This window comes from Saimiri boliviensis, chromosome 14 (genome assembly GCF_048565385.1).
Source record: "Saimiri boliviensis isolate mSaiBol1 chromosome 14, mSaiBol1.pri, whole genome shotgun sequence".
Lineage (NCBI taxonomy): Eukaryota > Metazoa > Chordata > Mammalia > Primates > Cebidae > Saimiri > Saimiri boliviensis.
In genome coordinates, this window is record NC_133462.1 from 48,747,463 (window position 1) to 48,772,105 (window position 24,643).

Here is a 24,643-nt window from a genome sequence, read left to right on the forward strand (position 1 = left end):
AGGAACAAACTGAGAGCAACGAATGTATTATTTCCTATAACCTATTTCTAGAGAGGACCCTTCATTTGATCTGACATGAGTGACACAAGATGAGAGAAAGGGTTGAAAAAGACTAGCAGGAATGTTAGGTATTCTTTAAAAATGTATTTTAGGCCAGGGGCTGTGGATCACGCCTGTAATCTCAGCACTCTGGGAGGCTGAGGCAGGCAGATCATGAGGTCAGATTGAGATCATCATGGCCAACACGATAAAACCCTGTCTTTACGGAAAATACAAAAAATTGGCTGGGCGTGGTGATGTACCTGTAGTCCCAGCTACTTGGAAGGCTGAGGCAGGAGAACTGCTTGAACCCAGGAGGTAGAGGTTGCAGTGAGCCAAGACTGCACCACTGCATTCCAGCCTGGGCAACAGAGTGAGATTCTGTCTCAGAAAACAAAACAAAACAAAACAAAACAATACATATTTTACAGTTCATCTTCAAAACTGACATCTCGATTTCTGTAACTTTAGCTTTTGATGGAAAATCAGAAAGCGAACAGAATTTAAATATAATTAACATACTGTGTTTCACTGCATACTTTATGCAATGGTAATATCTGAAATAAAATGCTACTGTTGTGCAAACTGCTGTAGGTAAGATAAAATTATCACTGCTTTGCTCAAAACTCATCATTTAAAACAGAATACTGCCAGGCGCGGTGGCTCCCGCCTGTAATCTCACCACTTTGGAAGGCCGAGGTGGGCACGTCATGAGGTTAGGAGTTTGAGAACAGCCTGATGAACATGGCAAAACCCCGTCTCTACTGAAAATACAAAAATTAGCTGGGTATGGTGGCACATGCCTGTAATCCCAGCTATCCAGGAGATTGAGACAGGAGAATCACTTGAACTTGGAAGCGGAGGCTGCAGTAAGCCGAGATTGCATCACTGCACTCCAGCCTGGGAGACAGACCAAGACGTTGTCTCAAAGGAAAAAAAAAAAAACAAAAAAAACCCACAATATCAAGATGACTGAAGAGCAAGTTTTTCTAACAACATAAAATTACAGAAAGCAGTAGGCATATGCAAATAGAGCTGCAAAAGAATCAAGCAGAAAAACAGAATTTCTGACAAAGATAAAGCAAAAAAAAAAAACGCAAAAGCTATTTAGAACGATGGCTCCATATTCTTAGTACTCAGCAGGAAATCTGGGAAAAGAAAGAAGTCAAATTCAACCCATGACAGTTTGTGGAAGTACAATACAATCCACTCACTCATTTAATACAAAGTATATAAAAGCAAAGTTCGTAAGGCATAGGTCAAAGTGCCCCCATTTCCACAGGCACCCTGAACAGATTAATTCCAAGCACTGAATGATGCCTACATGTCACATATCTTTTCACTTTTGTAGAACATGGAAAAATTAGTTATATATAAAATGAAGAGAAAAAAACAATGAATTCTTCTAAATACATTATTATTTATTTAAAAACTGACAGCCAATAATAAACACTTGGGCAACAAAATATATAATAAAAACAACTTAAAATGTTGGGAAAATATTATCCAATTCTATTAAGTTAAGTTGTAGAAAGGAGTGATTTAAAGATGTCAATTCTTACTTTGGTACATGTAGAATAGAAAAAAAAATAGCAGTCTTCTCCTTGATTAGGCATGCCGGGTAGAGTCTTAGATCAGAAGTGGCTTTTGGTAACAAGCCACTGCTTCCTCAAAGCAAAGACCAGGCTCCAAGTCCTCGTGAAATGGGTTTAATCTTCCAAATGACAACTCAATCACAGAAATTGTCTTTCAACTGTAATCCTAAAGTGAGGACACAATGAATTAAAATATTTCAGGTAAATTATTCCTCCTTCAAATCACCATGGCTAATGAGATCATACTGTTAAAATCAACTTTTATTAATACTAACTTGCTTATACAGAGCCTTGTAAACACACTGATTGTGAATACTATACTTTCCCATCTACAATGTAAAATTTTGGCTAGAAAGGCCATGCCCTTCTTTCTTTTACATTCTCTATGATGCTTTTTACACGGTTTCAGCATTGTAAATTAAATAAGCACTGTTAACTAAACATCTACATTTTATTTTTAATTATTTTTAGAGACAGTGTCTCACTCTGCTGCCCAGGCTGGAGTGCAATGATGTGATCACAGCTCACTGCAGCATTGATGGTCTGGGCTCAAGTGATTCTCTCACCTCAGCCTCCCCCATGTAGCTAGGACTTTAGGCACATCCCACTATGAATAGCTCATTTTTTTTTTTTTTTTTTGAGACGGAGTTTTGCTCTTGTTACCCAGGCTGGAGTGCAATGACGTGATCTCAGCTCACCGCAACCTCCATCTCCTGGGTTCAAGCAATTCTCCTGTCTCAGCCTCCCAAGTAGCTGGGACTACAGGCGTGCACCACCATGCCCAGCTAATTTTTGTATTTTTAGTAGAGATGGGGTTTCACCATGTTGACCAGGATGGTCTCGATCTCTCGACCTCGTGATCCACCCGCCTCGGCCTCCCAAAGTGCTGGGATTACAGGCTTGAGCCACCACGCCCGGCCCTGAACAGCTCATTTAAAAAAAAATTTTTTTTTTTGTAAAGACAGGATCTTGTTATGTTGTTCAGTCTGGTCTTGAACTCCTGCCTCAAGCAATCCTCCTCCCTTGGCCTCCCAAAATGCTGGGAGCAGGTGTGAACCATCTCGCCTAGCCACATTGAGAGAGAGAGAGAGAGAGAGAGAGAGAGAGAGAGAGAATTTGTCTATCAATTTGAGTCTCATGACTCTACATTTTAGATTATTAATGGAACTTAGATTATTAACGCAAGATACTTGCTAACAAAATCTGATAAAGTAGAATGTTTCATCTAAATGAAAAAGTTCAAATATTTTCACAAGCATTTTTGTTATTTCAAAAGTATATAATCCTAACTAGGTGAGAAAACCCTGTTTAGCTATAAGAATAACTGATGAAACAATTACTTCTGAAAATATCTATGGATCTAGCTTACATTAATGAAGATGACTAGAGCTGTACACCAATTACAAACAAGAAGCAAACTAAGTCTTCAGGGTTTTCCACAAAATAGTGATTCCACAACAACAACAAATATTTTCTCCCCTAGTCCATGGCATACCCTGGTCCCCACACTAAAATGTCCAAGCAAGTTTCTACAAAAGCTACAGCATATAACAAGAGCACATAAGAGAATATGGAAGGGCTTTCCACAAACTTATACACCAGAAGATCGTTTCAGAAACAGGGATTTACAACTTGAAATTAAGTCAAATTCAATCATATTTCCCACTAATAATTCCTAATGCAAGAATGGCATACCATGATGAAAAGTCACCTTGATGTTAGCAAACTAGATGAGGACTAAGAGTCTGACACTAAACATGTACCCACATCTTTAAAGTTTACATACCCTTCGACAAACAATTCCATTTCTAGAATTTATTATAAGATAGAAGTATTAAAGGTAACAATGCACAAGAAGTGTTATCACAATCTTGTATTATTAACAAAACAGGCTGGGTGCAGTGGCTCATGCCTATAATCCCAGCACTCTTGAAGGCCAAGGCAGGCAGATCACTTGAGTCCAGGAGTTCAAAACAAGCCTGTCCAACATGGCAAAAAAAAAAACTAAACAGAAAAATTAGCTGGGCGTGGTGGGGCACACCTGTGATCTCAGAAGGGGGAGCTGAGGCATAAGAATCATCTGAACCCAGGAGGCAGAGGTTGCAGTGAGCTGAGATTGTGCCATTGCACTCCAGCCTGGGCAACACAGATTCTGTCTCAAAAAAAAAAAAAAAAAAAAAAGGAAAAAATGATGAAATAACATATAGAAACCTAAATGTTCAAAAAGTGAAGATGATTTTTTTTTTTTTAAGATAGAATCTCGCTCTGTCGCCCAGGCTGCAGTGCAATGGTGTGATCTCGGCTCACTGTAACCTTTGTCTCCTGGGTTCAAGCAATTCTCCTGCCTCAGTCTAACAAGTAGCTTGGATTACAGGCATCTGCCACCATGCCCGGTTAATTATTGTATTTTTAGTAGAGACTGAGTTTCACCATTTTGGTCAGGCTGGTCTCGAACTCCTGACCTCAGGTGATCCACCTGCCTCGGCCTCCCAAAGTGCTGGGATTACAGGTACGAGCCACAAGCCAGGGCAACTATCTTTTAAAAATTATGATATATGGCCAGGCACAGCGGCTAACTTCTAATCCCAGTACTTTGGGAGGTGGAGGCTGGTGGATCACTTGAGGTCAGGAGTTCAAGACCAGCCTGGGCAACAGGACGAAACCCCATCTCAACTAAAAATACAAAAATTAGCTGACTATGGTGGTACACACTTGTAGTCCCAGCTACTCGGGAGGTTACAGCAGGGAAACTACTTGAACCCAGGAGATGGAAATTGCTGAGTGAGCTGAGATTACACACTGCACTCCAGCCTGGGCAACAGTTAAGACTCTGTCTCAAAAATAGTAAATAATAAAAATAATGGTATATTCACATAATGTGACAATATACAGCCATTACAGAGTTTCATACCAGAAAGTGACTGCTGCTGTAAAAAAAAAACAAAAACATAAACCAAAAAAAAATCTAAAAATATGTAAGTAACTTTGGTATTGGGTTATGGGTGGAGGCTGGAAGAGCTCTGAGGTGCTTAATAGGAAAGGCCTGGAAGAATGGAAGAAACTGCTGCTAAGTCATATGAATGTTTAAAGGTACTTAAGGTATTTATGGTGAGGTCTCAGTCAGAAATGACGATCATGTTATTGCAAACTGGAGGAAAGTTTATTCTTTTTTTTTTCTTTTTTTTTTTTTTTTTTTTGAGACGGAGTTTCGCTCTTGTTACCCAGGCTGGAGTGCAATGGCGCAATCTCGGCTCACTGCAACCTCCGCCTCCTGGGTTCAGGCAATTCTCCTGCCTCAGCCTCCTGAGTAGCTGGGATTACAGGCACGTGCCACCATGCCCAGCTAATTTTTTTGTATTTTTAGTAGAGACGGGGTTTCACCATGTTGACCAGGATGGTCTCAATCTCTCGACCTCGTGATCCACCTGCCTCGGCCTCCCAAAGTGCTGGGATTACAAGCTTGAGCCACCGCGCCCGGCCTATTCTTTTTTTTTTTTTTTTTTTGAGATGGAGTCTTGCTCCGTCGCCCAGGCTGGAGTGCATTGGCATGATCTCGGCTCACTGCAACCTCTGCCTACCAGGTTCAAGTGATTCTCCTGCCTCAGACTCCCAAGTAGCTGCAATTACAGGCTTGCACCACCATGTATGGCTAATTTTTGTATTTTTACTAGAGACAGGGTTTCACAATGTTGGCCAGGCTGGTCTCAAACACTTGATCTCAGGTGATCTGCCCGCCTCGGACTCCCAAAATGCTGGGATTACAGGTATGAGCCACCACACCCAGCCAGGAAGGTTATTCTTTTTATAAAGTGGCAGAGAACTTAGAATTGTGTTCTGTTGTGCAGAGAGCAGAATTTGAAAGCAATAAATTTGGGTTTTAGTCGAGGAGATTTCTAAGCAAAGTGTGAAAGGAACAGCTTGGTCTTTTTCTGCTGCTTACAGTGAAATGCAAGGAAAGGGATATACTGAGACAAGAACTATTAAGCAAAAAGGGGTAAAGAATCTGAACTTCAAGATCCGGAAAATTCTCAGCCTATGCATATTGCAAAAAAACAAGAATGTATGCTGTGTAGAGAAAAAGGTATGGGTGGACAACAGTTTGCTGGCAATTAGGTATGTTCCTAGATTCAGGCAACCATCTTAGCAAAAATGCTGCCAGCTTAAAATGAAAGAGACAGACATGTACAGATGGAACATGATGAGAAGACATACAAGTAAAAGATGACCATGTGCCTGGAGTGATGCATCCACAAGCCAAGGAATGCTAAGGATTGCCAGCAAACACCAGAAGCCAGAAGGGGTAAGAAAGGATCATTCCGACCGGGCGTGGTGGCTCAAGCCTGTAAGCCCAGCACTTTGGGAGGCTGAGGCGGGTGGATCACGAGGTCAAGAGATCGAGACCATCCTGGTCAACATAGTGAAACCCCGTCTCTACTAAAAATACAAAACATTAGCTGGGCATGGTGGCGCGTGCCTGTAATCCCAGCTACTCAGGAGGCTGAGGCAGAAGAATTGCCTGAACCCAGGAGGTAGAGGTTGCGGTGAGCCGAGATCGCGCCATTGCACTCCAGCCTGGGTAACAAGAGCGAAACTCCGTCTCAAAAAAAAAAAAAAAAAAAAGAAAGGATCATTCCTCTACAGGATTCAGAGGGAGCATGGCCCTACTGAATGCTTTTTAGACATCTCACCTTCAAAATTGTGAGACAGTAACTTCTGTAGCCACTTAATTTGTGATACTTTGTTACGGAAGTCCTAAGAAACTAATATAGATTACAAGCATGGTCAAATGACCTTTGACAAAGGAGCAAAGGATAATCTTTCCAACATGTTACTGGAGCAACTGTATATCCACATACAAAAAAACAATTCTAGAGGCCGGGCGCGGTGGCTCAAGCCTGTAATCCCAGCACTTTGGGAGGCTGAGGCGGGTGGATCACAAGGTTGAGAGATCGAGACCATCCTGGTCAACATGGTAAAACCCCGTCTCTACTAAAAATACAAAAAACTAGCTGGACATGGTGGCGCATGCCTGTAATCCCAGCTACTTAGGAGGCTGAGGCAGGAGAATTGCCTGAACCCGGGAGGTGGAGGTTGCGGTAAGCCGAGATCGCGCCATTGCACTCCAGCCTGGGTAACAAGAGCGAAACTCCGTCTCAAAAAAAAAAAAAAAAAAAAAAAAAAAAAAAAAATTCTAGATACAGACTTTACACTTTTCACAAAAAATAAAATGTGTAACAACTTAAATATAAAAGAAAACCAATAATTGGTTTTCAATAAAAACCATTAAAATTTAGCCAGGCGTGGAGGCGCATGACTGTAATCCCAGCTACTTGGGAGGCTGAGGCAGAACTGCTTGAACTCAGGAGGTAAAGGTTGCAGTAAGCTGAGATCATGCCATTGCACTCCAGCCTGAACAATAAAAGCGAAACTACGTCTCAAAAAAAAACAAAAAAAAAGTGGGGGGGAACCATTAAATTGGAGTTCATTAAAATTAAAACGCTCTGCCCTATGAATGCTCTGTCAAAACAATGAAAAAGCCACAGGCTGGGAGAAAATCTTTGCAAAACGTAACTGATAAGGTCTCATAAATAAAATATGTAACTCTCAAAATTCAGAAATAAGACAAAAGCCCCCAATTCAAAAAAGCAAAAGATCTGAACAAGTACCTCACCAAAGAAGATATATAGATGGAAAATAAGCATCTGAAACCTTGCCCAACAAAATATATCATTAGGAATTGTAAATTCCTTTTTTTTTTCTTTCCGAGATAGAATTTCACTTTTGTTGCCCAAACTGGGGTGCAATGGCACAATCTCGGCTCACCACAACCTCTGCCTCCCAGGTTCAAGTGATAATCCTATCTCATCTTCCCAAGTAGCTGGGATTACAGGATTGTGCCATCACACCAGGCCAATTTTTTGTATTTTTAGTAGAGATGGGGTTTCTCCATTGTTGGTCAGGCTGGTCTCAAACTTCTGTCCTCAGGTGATCCACCTACCTCGGCCTCCCAAAGTGCTGGGATTGCAGGCATGAGTCACCACGCCTAGCCGCGAATTCCTTTTCTAATGGCTAAAATCCATTCAAAAACAGTGGCTCACACCTGTAATCCCAGCACTTTGGGAGGCTGAGGCAGGTGGATCATTTGAGGTCAGGAGTTTGAGACCAGCTTGGCAAACATGGTGAGACCCCGTCTCTACTAAAAATACAAAAATTAGCTGGGTGTGGTGGCACATGCCTGTAAGCCAGCTACTCAGGAGGCTGAGACAGGAGAATCATTTGAACCCGGGGTAGAGGCTGCAGTGAGTAGAAATCATGCCACTCTACTCCAGCCTGGGCAACAGAGTGAGACTCTGTCTCAAAAAAACAAAAAAATTTACAATGGCTAAAATCTGTTGCCCAGGCTGAAGCACAGTGGCACGATCTTGGCTCAGTGCAACCTCCACCTCCTGGGTTCCAAGTGATTCTCCTGCCTCAGCCTCCCGAGTAGTTGGGATTGCAGGCGCCTGGCACCACGCTGGCTAATTTTTTTTTTCCCTTTTCTTTTTTTTTATTTTTCTTTTTTCTTTGCTCCTTTAGCATTTGAAGTGGTTTCAAAATAATTTTTGTATTTTTAGTAGAGACAGAGTTTCACCATGTCGGCCCGCTTGGTCTCAAACTCCTGACCACAAGTGATCCACTGGTCTCAGCCTCCCAAAGTGCTGGAATTACAGGTATGAGCCACCACACCCGGTCAATCTGGTTACTTTTCAACTGAAAATATGAAGCCAAGAAAAATAATTGGACCTTTCTCAACCCACATTCTAGAAGTTAATGTAGGAAAAAGGAGACATTATTTTAAAATCTTCATGCTTTCAGCAAGTTTTAAAGGATATAGCATTGCTACAAATAACATGACACTATGAAAAAGAGTGGGAAGAAAACAAAGCTTAAAAAATAAGAAAACGTGGGCTGGGTGTGATGGCCCATGACTGTAATCCAAGCATTTTGGGAGGCCGAGGCTGAGGTTAAGAGCTCAAGACCAGCCTGACTAACATGGTAAAAATCCCATCTCTACTAAAAATACAAAAGTAGCCGGCACGGTGGCATGGGCCTGTAATCCTAGCTACTTGGGAGACTGAGCAGGAGAATTGCTTGAACCCAGGAAGTAGAGGTTGCAGTGAGCCAAGATCGTGCCATTGCACTCCAGTCTGGGCAACAAGAACAAACACAGACTCAAAAGCTAAGAAGGAATTAGGCAGACGTGGTGGTGCATGCCTGTAATCCCAGCTACTGAGGAGGCTGAGGCAGGAGAATCGCTTGAACTCGGGAGGCAGGAGTTGCAGTGAGCCAAGATCACACCACTGCATTCCAGCCTGGGGAACAAGAGCCATCTCAAAAAAAAAAAAAAAAAAAAAAAAAAATGGCTGGCTGTGGTGGCTCATGCCTGCAATCCAATCACTCTGTATGCCAAGGCAGGCAGATCACCTGACCAACACCATCTTAAAAAAGAAAAGAAAAAAACCCTCAAATTTCCAGCTCCTACCCTCAAAAACAGGTTATCAGTAGAGCAAAGAGCAGAATAAACACCAATGAAAAACATATCAACTGAATTACAAGCTATCACTGACAGGATATCTCCAAGAATCCAAAGCAAAAATGCCAACATATGTAACTACGAGGGAAATTGTATATGAAATGAAAATAATTCCACAAAACTCAATTTCTATAAATAGAAATTCTAAAAAGGAATGGAATTTGTAGAGATTATGAAAGAACAATACAAGAACATTTCCCTAAACTTGATGAACTCGAGTCTTTAAAGGGGCTCATCAAATGCCAGGTAGAACTTTTCTTTAAAGGCATCTCTACAGCCGGGCGCGGTGGCTCAAGCCTGTAATCCCAGCACTTTGGGAGGCCGAGGCGGGTGGATCACGAGGTCGAGAGATCGAGACCATCCTGGTCAACATGGTGAAACCCCGTCTCTACTAAAAATACAAAAATTAGCCGGGCATGGTGGTGCACGCCTGTAGTCCCAGCTACTCGGGAGGCTGAGGCAGGAGAATTACTTGAACCCAGGAGATGGAGGTTGCGGTGAGCCGAGATCACGCCATTGCACTCCAGCCTGGATAACAAGAGTGAAACTCCGTCTCGGGGGGGGGGGGGGAAGGCACCTCTATTATATACAGACATGGTGAAATTTTTGAATACCAATGGTTAAAAACAAAATACACAAACTTCCAGGAAAAATAGGACTGACAACAAAGGAAAGAAAAATCACACCTGACATTATTAGACTTTTCATCTGAAACTCTAAATGGCAAAAGACAAAATGCTATTCATCCAGAATTTAAAGATTATGACCTTAGATTTAGAATTTCGAAATACAGTTCATGGATAGCTCAGAATTTAGAAGTTTTTAGACACAAAAATTCTCAAAAAGTACACTGCCTATATACTTGTACTTTTGAAAAATATTCAAAGTAGTATTCTAACTTCAGAAAAAGAATTTACAAAAAAACACTCAATAAAAGTAGAAAAAAAGGCCAGGTGCAGTGGCTATACTTGTAATCCCAGCACTTTGGGATGCTGAGGTGGGTGAATCACCTGAGGTCAGGAGTCTGAGACCAGCCTGATCAATATGGAGAAACCCCATCTCTACTAAAAATACAAAAAATTAGCTGGGCATGGTGGCGCATGCCTGTAATCCCAGCTACTCGGAAGGCTGAGGCAGGAAAATCTCTTGAACCCGGGAGGCAAAGGCTGCAGTGAGCCGAGATCGCGCCATTGTACTCCCACCTGGGCAACAAGAGCAAAACTCTGTCTCAAAAAAAAAAAAAAAAAAAAAGTGGAAAAAGAACAAAACAAGCCAGACATGTGAGCCACCTGTAATCCCAGCACTTTGGGAGGCCAAGGCAGGATTGCTTGAGCCCAGGAATTCGATACCAGCATGGGTAACATAGTGAGACCCCCGTCTCTACAATAATTTAAATAATTAGCCGGGTATGGTGGCACATGCCTTTATTTCCAGTAAAGGAGTAAAGGAGCGGGAGGCTGAGGCAGAAGGATTGCTTGAGCCCAAGAAGCTGAGGCTGCAGTGAGCCGTGACTACACCACTGCACTCTGATCTGGGCAACAGCAAAACCCACTTTCAAATAAATAAATAAATAAATAAGCCTGGACAACATAGTGAGACCATGCCTCCCTCCTAAAAAAGAGATTAAAAAAAAAAATTAGCTGGGCATGGTCCATGCATCTGTGGTCCTAGCTACTCGGGAGGCTGTGCTGGAAGAATCACTTGAGCCTAGGAGTTTGAGATTGCAGTGAGCTATGACCACATCATTGCACTCCAGCCTGGGAGGCAGAGTGAGACTCTCTCTCTTAAAAAAAAAAAAAAAAAAAAAAAAAAAAACAAGGCAAAACAAAACTTTGTGCCACGTATATTACAAACTCAAAAAATAGTCATAATATTTTTACCAATAGCCAGGCATAGTGAGTCACATTTGTAATCCCAGCTACTCAGGGGGATGAGGCTAGAAGAAGACTTGAGTCCAGGAATAATTGAGGCTACACTGAGTTTTGATCATATCACTGTATTCCAGCCTGGGTAACAGAGCAAGACACTCTCTCTAAATAAATAAATAAATATTTTAAAAATGTTTAAAACAACTGCTTTGGACACCTGACTTACGATACAGATAAAAAAAAAAATCCTAAATTAAGCATTAGCAAATTGAACCAGCTATATATTAAAAGAGTAACACAGTCAGGTATGGTAGCTCATGCTTGTAATTCCAGAGCTTTGGAAGGATTACTAACCTGAGGCAAGGAGTTTGAGAGCAGCCTGGGCAACACAGTGAGACCCCATCTCTAAATAAAAATTAAAAATAAATAAAAAGGTGCGACAGCTCACGCCTGTAATCACAGCACTTTGGGAGGCCAGGGTGAGCGGATTACAAGGTCAGGAGTTCAAGACCAGTCTGGCCAACATAATGAAACCATGTCTCTACTAAAAATATAAAAATTAGCTGGGTGTGACGGCATGTGCCTGTAGCCCCAGCTACTTGGGAGGGTGAGGCAGGAAAACTGCTTGAACCTGGGAGGCAGAGGTTGCAGTGAGCCAAGATCACGCCACTGCACTACAGTCTGGGTGAGAGAGTGAGACCCCATCTCAAAAAATAAATAAGTAAATAAATAAAACACTACATAATCAAAAAGGTTTATTTTAGAACTAGGAATGAGTTAACATTAGGAAACTCATTACATTTAATCGCGTGAAAGGGGTAAAGAACAGAAAAAAATCCTGTCGTAACTTCTGAAAGATTTCAAAAAAGAAAAAATGGTTAAAAAGTGAAGAAAAGGCCGGGCACGATGGCTCATGCCTATAATCCCAGCACTTTGGAAGGCTGAGATGGGTGGATCATGAGGTCAAGAGATGGAGACTATACTGGTCAACATAGAGAAACTCCGTCTCTACTAAAAATACAAAAATTAGCTGGGCATGGTGGCGCGTGCCTGTAATCCCAGATTCTCAGGAGGCTGAGGCAGGAGAATTGCTTGAACCCAGAGGTTGCGGTGAGCCGAGACTGCGCCACTGCACTCCAGCCTGGGTAACAAGAGTGAAACTCCGTCTCAAAAAAAAAAAAAAACGTGAAGAAAAGAAGCTGGGCACATGCCTGTAATCCAGCACTTTGGGAGGCTGAGGTGGGTGGATCATGGTCAGGAGATTGACACCAGCCTGACCAACATGGAGACACCCCATCTCTACTAAAAAATATAAAATTAGCTGGGTGTGGTGGCACATGCCTGCAATCCCAGCTACTCAGGAGGCTGAGGCAGGAGAATCACTTGAATCCAGAAGGCAGAGGTTGCAGTGAGCCAAGATCGTGCCACTGCACTTCTAGCCTGGGTGACAGAGCGAGACTCCATCTCAAAAAATAAAAAAAAAATCTCTATTATATCATATTTTGATTCTGTGGTTTCCTCAATACCACATCTTATAATCAATAATGAATATTTCTTGATATTTAATGAATAGAACATTCACTCAATTTTTTCAAAAGAAAAAAAGGTGTAAATTACAAGCATATATTTAAAAAGATGAGACAGGTCAGGCACAGTGGCTCACGTCTGTAATCCCAGTACTCTGGGAGGCTGAGGCAGGCAGATCACTTGAGGTCAGGAGTTTGAGACAAGCCCGACCAATACGATGAAACTCCATCTCTACTAAAAATACGAAATTAGCCAGGCATGGTGGCACATGACTGTAATCCCAGCTATTCAGGAGGCTGAGACAGGAGTGTCACTTAGACCCAGGAGGCTGAGACAGGAGTGTCACTTAGACCCAGGAGGCAGAGGTTGCAGTGAGCTGAGATTGCACCACTGCACTCCAGCCTGGGCAACAAGAGTGAAACTCCATCTCAAAAAAAGGAAAAAGAAAATCAGTTAAAACAAATTGAAAATAATAAAAATATAAAATCTACAAGAAGTAGTAAATTTCCTTCATGCCAGCAGCAATTATTCAGATGATGGCAGAGTATCATTCACTCACACACACACACACACACACACGCGCACACACACACACACACACACACACACACAAAATACATGCAGGAAGAAAATGAAGAAGTATGCAAGATCCACATTAAATTAAAAATAAAACCAGAAAACTATGAAACTATTAAGGCACACAAGACCTGGATGATGAATAAATGGAACAGAGGATTAAATAAGTTACTTCTCCCCAAAATAATGCACATATTGAATGTAATTCAAGTCAAAATCCCAATGAGTTTATTACTGGAACTTGATTATAAAATCATCTAGAGTCATTATTTAAAAAGGAATGGGAGGCCAAGCATGGTGGCTCATGCCTGTAATCCCAACACTTTGGTTGGCAGAGGCAGGAAGACTGCCTGAACTCAGAGGAGTTTGAGACCAGCCTGGGCAACACAGGAAGACCCCATCTCTACAAAAAGTTTAAAAAAGTAGCTAGGTACAGTGGTGCGCGCCTGTAGTCCCAGCTACTCAGGAGGTTTTGGCAGTAGAATATCTTGAGCCCTGGAGTTTGATGTTGCAGTGAGCTATGATCATGCCACTGCACTCCAGCCTGGGTGACAGAGCATAAGACTCTGTTTCAAAACAAAACAAAATAATCCAGTGCTTTTCTCCAAGGAGATGAAATTACAGGAGGGTTTAAGTTTGGCTATATTGTTTTCACCTTTTTTACAATGTACATATATTATCAAAACAAAGAAAAACTATGGGCCAGGCACAGTGGCTCATGCCTGTAATCCTAGCACTTTGGGAGGCCGAGGCAGGTGGATCACCTTAGGTCAGGAGTTCCAGACCAGCCTGGCCAACAGGGTGAAACTCTCTCTACTAATAATACAAAAATTAGCCAGGCGTGGTGGTGCATATGTGTAATATCAGCTACTCGGGAGGCTGAGGCAGGAGAATCACTTGAGGAGAAAGAGCTTGCAGTAAGCCAAGATTGCACCATTGCACTCCAGCCTGGTGGATAAGAAAGAAGGGGTGGGGAGGAAGGAAAAGAAAGGAAAGGAAAGGAAGAAAAGATGTGTTTCCATCCCAAAACTAAAAGTTTATAAACTATTACGTAAAAGCAAAAATGTCTAGACAATGCCCTTTTAAGTTCTTACTGATCCATGAAAATTATCCCTTAAATGACAATAATGTTCACTCCCTTCATAAGAAAAATGCCTGCTTCCCTACTTACATTAGCTGGTTGCTCTCAACAGGAACGTCTGTGTCTTCATTGAGTTCCAATCTATTACGCCTGTAGGTCGAACCAACACTCAATCCATGAATTAATAATAATGAGGCAGAAAAAATTTTCCTCCTCACATTGCCAAGAAAACCTCTCAGCCACAATTCAAACACAGCATGTGTTTTTAAAATATCTCCCAACTACTGGAAGATTAAGTCCATTCAAATAACCTTTGTCAGACTGGAGACAGCTAAGGTTAGCTATCTCCTCAAAAACAAAAAACAAAAAAAGAGTTCATTTAAGGATGAACTTGAGAATCAAAGGATTATGAAAAAAGAAAATCCATCTTCCATAGCTGAACAATTAAAAAAAAAAAAAAAAAAACCACCAAAATTCAGTAAGATCCAATCTCTGGTCTTCAAGATTTCTTCACCTATTAAGAAAAAAACAGAAACCTTCCCCCATCTTTATTATCTGTATAATAAAAGCATACTTGTATGTAAAAATATAGTGTTTTATGTAAATATACATAGAGATATATACTAACTGGCTTATACACACACACACACACACACATATACACAAATGTGTAGAAATAAAACATTTGGATAAGTTTCCCCTTTTAAAATACACTATAAAAGACTTTAGATTTGGGTTCATTATAAAAATAAAGAACTTACTCTTATACCAAAGTGTCATGAAGTTATTGTTACACTAAATTTTTCCCAGCCCACAAAATAAAGACGAAGGTAAATCCTTACACATATTATCAATATGTATAATATGGATGTATGTATATACATCATCATCATCATCATCATCATGGAGTGTTTAACCAAAAAAGATAGAAACGTATGGTAATAGAGTAACTACAGAGTGGTGCAGCAAGCTGTAGAAGGCAGAGCAGCATTATAGCCATTCTAAAATTGGCACTGTCAAAACACAGAAAGCTTTATCTAAGGGAAAATTTTTTTCTTATTTTATATCAACACCAGTGTCACTGGTTTGCCATTAAATATTCGCCCTGGAAAGGCTTGCTTATACAGCCTAAGTCCAAATTCTTTTCTACTAATGGCTACAGCTAAAGACTTTATAATTATACATGTACTCCAGTTAGTAAAAGGGTAAACTTTCGGAGTTGAGATTTCATTTCACAATGGCATATTTACCATTTAAGAATTAAAAAAAAAAAAAAAAACCAAAAAATCAAAAACAAAAAATCCTATTTTGATACATAGAAATGAGTTCTAAACTCTGAACCAGCCCAGTAACAAGCAATTTTGATTCTTATGTAATAAATACTACATAATTTCTAGGCTAAATCTTGCCAAATACTATCCAAGACAAAACTAAAATCAAAACTTAAAAAAAAGTGGACACCTTTTACTCACACTTAATACTAGTCAATTTTCCACGAATTTTTTGGGCAGGGAATATCCCCAAATCTAAAATGAAAAAAAGGAAAAATTGGGATCTTACATTAGTTATTCAGTCTGAAACTTTTAATAGACTTTTACTAAAAGTCATCATTTTCTGGCCTCCCTACTCAATCACAGAAACATACTTTCAGAGTAGAAAGGGATTTTAAAGATAATGAGATCAATTCACTCATCTCACCAATGATTCCTAACACATAAAAATATTGACTGCTAGTTTTCATTGAGAATTCAATGGCCAAAACAATTGCACAGTTAATACAGTATTATGGGTCATTAAGTATGTTTTTAAAAAGATTACCTAAAATTACAGAAACGATCTTTGGGAAATATCTACTGGATTTTTCCAAGTCTGTTCAAAGCGCTTTCATTACAATTCCCGTTCAATCCTTTCCAATTCTTGCAAATGTTTTAGTATGTTTTTACCCATAAATTATTTTAAAGTACCTACACAAACTTTGTTATTTTTATATTACTTTATAAAGGTTTAAAACAGGCATTTCAAAGACTAAATGTATATTTTCCTCATTGTTTTCTAATATTTCCCTTTTATATAAGATCCAATTCTAAATATAAAGGGTAACACTATCACACTCAACAATTTGAAATTATAAAGCTGACCAGTATGAGGAGCAATTAGAAATTTCCAAATATAAAACAATTTCATGGGTTTTCTTTTTGCCAAGTTGTAATTAAGAATCAGGGTTTTTAAGGAAACAAAAACAGGGGCAGGAGGAATGCCAGCTTAGTGTACTTTTTTTCTCATTTCACTGATTTCAGAGCAATAAAATTTCCCATGGTGGGGGAAACTTTACTTAAAACCAATTACTAGCTCAATCTACCAGGCAGAAGGCCTAAGGCCTTTCAATGCTGCACTATATTTTCTTAAACTAAAAAATCTTCTCTCTTTCATTGGTATGAGCAAAATTTTCAAGTGCTAGCGACATTGAGTTATAGCTATGAAATCTTTTAAGTTTAATCTTCATTTTATCAAAATTATATTGCCTCTGAGGAATTTTCAGCCCTTCTGTGATTTCAGGTTTCCCCAGATGTGTTTGCTTATAAACAGAAATGATTATATTTAACAACTATAGCTATTAAGATACAGTAACACAGCAAAAAGTTGCCCATTTTAAATGGAGAAAAAGAAATTAAGGTAGTATTTCTTTTTCACTATTTTGAACAACTTCATTCTCAGGATCCCAGCTCAGAACCAATGTAGAATAATCGTAGTTAACATTTTTCAAGTTCATTTTCAGAAACATCAGCTGTTCTATATTGTCAAAGTCCAGACTCATGATCTGTTTTGGATGAAAGTGGCTATTTTTAGTAAAGATACATTCAGATTGCCAACTACACATGGGGCAACTTAGATACTGGATGGCAACCTGGGTCAAAGCCGGCCATATGCTTATCTTCCTCTGCCAGTAAATTAAAGGGTCATCACCTTCTGAGAGCTCTGAATACTTCTCTTTGAAGTACTCATCCACAACTGCTATAGCAGAAGGGAACATGAAGCTTTTGCTTCCAAGGGCAACATTGTCTACAGTTGAGCTATCAACGGAACCTGAATTGGAGGTGCCTTCTTTTAGAGATGAGGTAAATGAATCAGCTCCTACTGTAACTGAGGGACAAGAAGCTTCTGAAGTTGGAATTTGGCAGATCTCTGGTGAAGATTCCATATAATTACAAACCTCTTCTGCAAGGATCTGCTTATAAGTTTCTAAGTCAGCACCTTGAGGAAAAAAGTCTTCCAAACTGTTCTTAAAGCAAGGATCTAACAAAGTAGCCAAGATACAGGGCTTGGACTTAAGCATGGCACTTAGAAGGGTATCCGTTTCAAGTTTCAGAGATAAACTATCCACCAGATTGAGGGCCTGAGTAATACCTCTGACTTGAAAATCTTCTCTGAGTTTCTGCAGGGAAAGGAGAAGATGATGGATTAGGGGTAGCACCTGATTCAATCCTGCGGTCTTCACACTCACTTTCTGGGTAGCCTCCTCAAATGGCTTAAGAATATCACAAACATAAGTCATTAGAGTCCACTGAAGGGAGGTGAGCACAACTCCACTGGCTCTACCAAGACTATGGTGAACTGAGTAGCAATGCTCCAATAGCCATTTTAACATATAAAAGGTAGAAATCCAATGGCCAGTTTCATCCTGCTTCAAATTCTTCCAGGGAAGTTGGTGATCATTTTGAAACTCTTGCAGTATCTGACGGGCCTTGACCGAATGACTAAAATGATGGCAGGTTTTCCTAGCAGCCACTAACATATTCTCAATGCTTTTGTGCTCACAAAAAAAGTCCTGAATGACCACATTTAAACAATGCAGGAAGCATGGCACATGGGTAAAACCACCATCTTTGACTGCATGTACCACATTAGAGGAATTGTCAGAAACAATTAAGCTAGGGATAAGGAAATTTGGAGAAAGCCACAGACCAATCTGGTCATTTAATTCTTGTAAAATATTGGTTATCAAACAGTCTTTAGCCAAACCTGTAACACAAAGCACTGCCCACTTTCTAAAATTGGGAATCCTGCCATTATTGAGAAACGATGAAGTTTCCAAAGAGACCCAGTGTACAGTCACAATAAAATAGTCAGTGGATGGGTCGTGGGTCCATATGTCAACAGTCAGGTGGATCTTTTGGCTTTGAACATTCTCTAAAGTCAGGAAAATTTTTTCTCTGACACAATCATATAACTGAGGTACAGCCTTAGTGAAAAAGTAAGTCTCTGATGGCAACCTATAATCAGGGGCCACAATCTGCATGAACCTCTGAAAGGCTGGGGTTGAGAAGTAGTTGTAAGGATGCATATCCTCCACAATCATCTGGATAATTGCCTGACTTATTTGACTTGAGACTGGATTTCCACAACGTGTTGTTTCTCTCTCCTGCGCATGCATCAGAGTGCCTTGCTCTGCAACAGGAATAGGACTTTCGGATCTATTTTCAACCTCTAACAAAGGAGGTTCATCTGAATCAGAGTCACTAAGGTCCTCAGCTGTTAAATCTTGGCTGCCTGTAGACTTTTCTCCATGCAAGGTATCACTCAAGAGATCACTTCTGTCGGTCTCAGCTTCATCTAGTGCATCTGCAACAGCACCACTGTCTTTGTTGGCAACAGCCCAATGGATAGGATGTGTGGCTTGCAGGTGTCGCTGAAGTGTTGAAGTCCCTAAGTGGGACCCCGGTCTACCCCGGCTCACACTTCTTTTACATATATTACACACAGCTCTTGAGATGTGCTGAGGATCAGTATAAAAAAAATTCCAAACTGCAGATGTCTTGGCTCTAGTTCCAGGAATTAAAGCATGCTTGACAATGTTACTTTTGATAAGGAATCTCCCTCTTTCTGCCCTTAGGGCATCAGATGCTGACTTATCACGTTTCTTCCCCATTCTGTTGTCTTCTAATGGATCAGTAGGAATATATTCAAAGCTTCCATTGCTTCCAGAAGAGGGAGATAAAGACACATCCAAGGTAAAGTCCTCCTCTCCACTAGTGACGCCAAACTTGTTGGCCCTGGTCCAATGAGGTGAATGCCTTGCTTGCAGATGTCGCTGAAGAGTAGATGTACCAAGATGGCTACCTGGTTTACCCCTGCTGACACTTTTCTCACAGAGGTTACAAATAGCCCGCCAGGTGTACTGGGGGTCAACATGAAAGAAGTGCCACACAATGGAGGTCTTGGCTCTAGTACTAGGTAGATAGATCTGTTTTTCTATATTGCTCTCAAAAAGACTTTCTTCATCCTGCTCAGAGTCATTGGAAGCTAACAAAGTCGGGGCATCTGCAACAGGCCTCCCAGATCCCAAATCCTTACTAAACTTTTTGGCAAGAATCAGTTTTTTCCGACGCCTTTTCCCCTTAATTCGCAAACCCTTCTTTCTTTTCTTTTTAGCAGGCTGTTTTGCCTCTTTATTCACTCCTTCTGCTACCATCTTTTCCTCTACCACATCTTCATCTGTGTTAGAATTAATAGGAACACATCCGAGAATCCCAGAACCACTAAAAGTGCTGCATCTTCTGCCAGGAGAGTGTGAGGAAACTGGTACACTTAAAGTACATACACTCATTCTCTTTATGTCTCCACAATTCGTACCAGAATCTGTTAGTGGATTTATTACTCAAGCAGAAACACAGCTGTTCTTCTCTCCTTGCATTACCTTTTCTCCAATTTCTACGGGGAATCAAATTCCCATTGGACCAATAACTTCCAAGCCAGGTTATTTTTGGAGGAAAAGTGACAGCAATGGAGAACATTTCCCAAACTCTTTCTTAGAGTGCTTTAAAGTCCCTTCCAATTTTCTAAGTTCTGAATTCAAATAGTCCAGTGTTCTCATGTTACAGAAGTGAACTGAGTCCCCTTTTCCCAGAGTCACAGAGTTGGTTAGCAGCAGCTAGAAGCCAGGTCTTCCAAATCTCAGATCCATGTTCTTTCTGCTTCATCAAAAACTGTATCTGCTTGAAATGCCTTCAACTTTTAAAATATATATTTTTATGATGCCTCATGATAGCGACATCAATTTCCCTGAATTCTGAAATTAACTATTTTCAGAAAATTTCATTTAAACAAAAACATAGTGCACCATTCAACATTCATCATTTAAGACTGTGATTTGCCAATACAACCCAAAAAGTCAATTCTGGAAAGCTAACACAGACTCCGCATACTGGTCACAGCAAATGCTAGTTGAGCCCTTTCAATTCTAACTAAAGGTTAACACAACGTTTTAAAATGTGAGTGGCTGGGAAAAAAATGCTTTGAGAATAAAATTTTAAAACAAGATTAAATGCTGCATTTTCAAAGTGCTGTGTGTATCAAGAGTTAATCCAAGTTTCGTTTTCAGATATTTTTAGACTGGAGAAGCTTTTACAGCCTGTAAGTAACTCACAAGTTGGACGCTATACGGACAGCAGAAAGTGAAATATAAACTTTAAACCACTTCCATTTCTTTTCGATTGATCCCTCCCCTTCCCCCAATACCTACATACATTTGCCCTAAAAAGCATCGCTATCTCTAGTTCCACAGCCTCCTTCTCAAGGTCCAGAACCAAGGCCTGGAAGATGTCAACCATATAGGCCTTCCCCATAGGAATCCGCACCGATTATGGGAGTTTAGGGGGTGTTCTTCATTACGGTTTCACCAATCCTACAAGGAGAACCGAAGTGTCCCTGTTGCTCTTGACTCCGACGCTGAGGGCCGGGGGTGGGGGTAGAGTGAGGGTGGGGAATGGGTGTAGGACACCGGAATAAGGTCGTGGCTTTCTGTATGTGGAGTTTGAGACAAGCTCCAAAGTAGTGGGACCCTGGAGAGGAATGAGAGTTGGTGAATTCAGCGCCCGGCACCCGGTCGGATGTAGGCAGTGAGGGTCCGCCGAACTAGAGAAACTGTTGCCCGGAAGAAAGCAATCTAGTGTCAGTTCTCTCTCCGGGATTCGGGGGAACGGTCGGCTTTCGGGGGCTCCTCCGGGCTCCCCCAGATGAGCAACACCGGATGTGGGGGAGGGGAGGAAGGCTGGCTGGGAAAGGAGCAGGCGCCGTGGGGGTGGGGTGAAGGGGGGTGGAGGCGGGGAGGGTGGGAAGAGGGAGCGGGAGACTGGGGCTCCCAGCCCGCCCCGGCGAGGGCCGCGGCCGGGAGGTGGGGGGAGGGGTCGTTACGGCGAGGCTGAAGGATCCGCTCTGACTTCCCGGGATAGGCCTCGACCGAGGGGCGAGGGGAGGCCGCTGCCACTCCCCTCGCCCTCTCCCCCACCTCCCCGGCCCCAAGCCAACCGGGAATCAAAAAACGGGTCTAGTTACCAGAGAACAGAAACTTTACCGAACCGATGACACTATCCCCGACTCCTGCTTGCTGCCACGTCTTTCTTCTTGCTTGGCCGCTGCCGCCCGTCGTCCTCCCAGCAGCAGCAGCACCAGCAGAAAACCAAGACTGCCAGCGTCAAAGATGGCGCCCGGCTACAGGCTCCGTTCTAAGGCCCGGCCGGTAAAAGTGCCAGCACGACGCAGGGCGCGAGGGTTCTGGGAGATGTAGTTCCTCTATGAGGCGATGCCTAAGATGGCTGCTCCGGGTCACAGGGTCACGTGAGAGGGGAGGTGCTGGGTAGGGGAGTCCCTTCCCCTCCAGGGAATGCCTGGAAGCCGGCTTTCACAACGTTTTGTTTTTGTTTTTAAATCAAATGCGGTAATAAGCGAGAGGGCCGCAGGAACTGAATCTTCCATTCAGTAAGCGCCCAGTTTATTCTTACCAAAACATTTGGTTAATGAGTAAATCTCCCAAACCATGTATACATTGAATTTAGAAATGCGCTGCTTTTCCTAAGCATGCAATGTAGAAGGATTTGTTAGTTTTTTACTTGAAGAAATGAAATTGGGCTTTAGGGGCGTTTCTTTGATTTCTTGAAGCAACTTTGTGTATTGGAAAAGTAATTTATGCTCATGACCAAATTCCGGAGGGTTGCTTGGAGGTCGCAATTAGCAGTCTCCTCCCTGCTTCATTATTAACATTATCCCGCACTTTCCCTTTGGAATGTTTTTACCTTTTCCCCGAGGTTACACAAGTAATACAGGTGGCCGGGCATGGTGGCTCACTCCTGCAATCCCAGCCCTTTGGGAGACCGAGGCGGGTGGATCACGAGGTCAAGTAATCGAGACCACGCTGGCCAACCTGGTGAAACCCCATCTCTACTAAAAATGCAAAAAATTGCTGGGCGTGGTGGCTTGAGCCTGTAGTCTCAGCTACTTGGGAGGCTGAAGCAGGAGAATCTCTTGAACCCTGGAGGCGGAGGTTGCAATGAGCCGAAACTACACCAGTGCTCTCCAGCCTGCTGACAAAGCGAGACTTTGTCTCAAAAAAAAAAAAAAAAAAAAAAAAAAAAGATAACACATGGAAGTGGTTTTTTAGAAACTTAGATAAGAGAGAATATATAAAGTAGAATAGAAAGTTAAAATCTCGGCCGGGCTCGGTGGCTCAAGCCTGTAATCCCAGCACTTTGGGAGGCCGAGGTGGGTGGATCACAAGGTCAAGAGATCGAGACCATCCTGGTCAACTTGGTGAAACCCCGTCTCTACTAAAAATACAAAAAATTAGCTGGGCATGGTGGCGCGTGCCTGTAATCCCAGCTACTCAGGAGGCTGAGGCAGGAGAATTGCCTGAACCCAGGAGGCGGAGGTTGCGGTGAGCCGAGATCGCACCATTGCACTCCAGCCTGGGTAACAAGAGCGAAACTCCGTCTCAAAAAAAAAAAAAAAGAAAAGAAAAGAAAGTTAAAATCTCTATTAATCTCATTCCTGAGAAATAGCTCTCGTTAACTCAGCATATATTCTTTCTGGCTTTTACAATGCAAACATACTTAAATATATTACACATGTCATAGGAGTCTCCCTACGTCCCAACATCTCCCTGGGGTAGCAGCTCAGCAGAACTCTAATTAGGTGGCAAACATTTTACCCAACTTGGGTAAATGATATAGTTCTGCTACTAAGAAAGGAAACCCCTGTTGATAAAGCAGGCGGGACTCCAGGCACCTTTTATTTTCCTCTTGTGCTGCTCCTTCCACCTGCCAGCTTGGTGGTGTGAGTCCCAGGCAGCGCAAGACGAAATTTGTCAGAACAGAAGGGTCCAGAGTCTCCTCCTATCTGGGCTTTTATCTCCTTTCAGAGTTAAGAACCTTAGAATCTTAGCTTTAGAATCTTAGCTCCAGTCTCTGCCTTCCATGACAATGCTCTGTGATTACCATGTCAACAGACCTAAGCAAATTCCTCGTAGCCAATTTCTTCTTTTCGGTTTTTTTTTTTTTTTTTTTTTTTTTTGAGACAGAGTCTCACTCTGTCACCCAAGCTGGAGTGCAGTGACACAATCTCGGCTCACTGCAACCTCCACCTCCCGGGTTCAAGCGACTCTCCTGCCTCAGCCTCCCAAGTAGCTGAGACTACAGGCACCCACCACCATGTGCGGCTATTTTTTTTTTTTTTTTTTTTTTGTATTTTCAGTAGATATGAGGTTAACCTGTATTGGCCAGGCTGGTCTCAAACTCCTGACCTTGTGATTTGCCCACCTCAGCCTCCCAAAGTGCTGGGATTACAGAGTGAGCCACCACGCCCGACTTGGTCTGTGTAACTCTTACTGGTAACCAATTTCTGTCTGTGCCACCACACCTAGGGTTTTAAAAATCTACCAGAGGGCTTGCCACAAGTTTAAGAGTTTTCCGGCTGGGCACGGTGGCTCAAGCCTGTAATCCCAGCACTTTGGGAGGCCGAGGCGGGTGGATCACGAGGTCAAGAGATCGAGACCATCCTGGTCAACATGGTGAAACCCCGTCTCTACTAAAAATACAAAAAATTAGCTGGGCATGGTGGCGCGTGCCTGTAATCCCAGCTACTCAGGAGGCTGAGGCAGGAAAATTGCCTGAACCCAGGAGGCGGAGGTTGCGGTGAGCCGAGATCGTGCCATTGCACTCCAGCCTGGGTAACAAGAGCGAAACTCTGTCTCAAAAAAAAAAAAAAAGAGTTTTCCAGTTTTCCAACCTAGGGCTTTCCAAGATGCAGTCCTGGCCTGAGTAGTGTGCTATTTATAGTTTATAGGTACATCATATTTCATTAAACCTAAAGTGTCATTCATTGTAAGATACATTTTTTTTTTTTTTTTTTTTTTTTTTTTATGAGACGGAGTTTCGCTCTTGTTACCCAGGCTGGAGTGCAATGGCGCGATCTCGGCTCACCGCAACCTCCGCCTCCTGGGTTCAGGCAATTCTCCTGCCTCAGCCTCCTGAGTAGCTGGGATTACAGGCACCACCACCATGCCCAGCTATTTTTTTTGTATTTTTAGTAGAGACGGGGTTTCACCATGTTGACC

At 41.9% G+C, this 24,643-nt stretch overlaps 3 protein-coding genes across 4 annotated transcripts in view; all 3 read right to left on the reverse strand.

Annotated features, from left to right (window-relative positions):
- The window catches only part of ZC3H11A (zinc finger CCCH-type containing 11A), a 40,045-nt gene extending 38,354 nt beyond the window's left edge, over positions 1–1,691 (reverse strand). The window contains exon 1 of the mRNA XM_074384996.1: positions 1,602–1,691. Within this exon, the coding sequence (XP_074241097.1) occupies positions 1,602–1,655 (54 nt within the window). The 5' untranslated portion in view covers positions 1,656–1,691. The remainder of the gene's footprint in view (positions 1–1,601) is intronic.
- On the reverse strand, positions 1,622–15,259 carry LOC141581060 (uncharacterized). Its single transcript, XM_074384997.1, has 2 exons — positions 14,350–15,259; positions 1,622–1,800 (listed from the first exon to the last, which is right to left on the reverse strand). The coding sequence occupies exon 1, from the start codon at positions 15,257–15,259 to the stop codon at positions 15,161–15,163; it is 99 nt and encodes a 32-aa protein (XP_074241098.1). The 3' UTR covers positions 1,622–1,800; positions 14,350–15,160.
- ZBED6 (zinc finger BED-type containing 6) lies at positions 1,622–20,895 on the reverse strand. Of its 2 annotated transcripts, none has more exons than XM_074384995.1 (3): positions 15,732–20,895; positions 14,350–14,409; positions 1,622–1,800 (listed from the first exon to the last, which is right to left on the reverse strand). In XM_074384995.1, the coding sequence occupies exon 1, from the start codon at positions 19,862–19,864 to the stop codon at positions 16,928–16,930; it is 2,937 nt and encodes a 978-aa protein (XP_074241096.1). In that variant the 5' UTR covers positions 19,865–20,895; the 3' UTR covers positions 1,622–1,800; positions 14,350–14,409; positions 15,732–16,927. The 2 variants fall into 2 exon arrangements, with proteins under 2 accessions (XP_074241096.1, XP_074241095.1); XM_074384994.1 differs by having other exon boundaries at positions 14,350–14,773.
- Between the last annotated feature and the right edge of the window lie 3,748 nt (positions 20,896–24,643).

Bases quoted from the DNA above. Each gene is read 5' to 3' on its own strand.
- LOC141581060 (XM_074384997.1), bottom strand. From the start codon at position 15,259: ATGGCTATAATGCTGCTCTGCCTTCTACAGCTTGCTGCACCACTCTGT.
- ZBED6 (XM_074384995.1), bottom strand. From the start codon at position 19,864: ATGAGTGTATGTACTTTAAGTGTACCAGTTTCCTCACACTCTCCTGGC.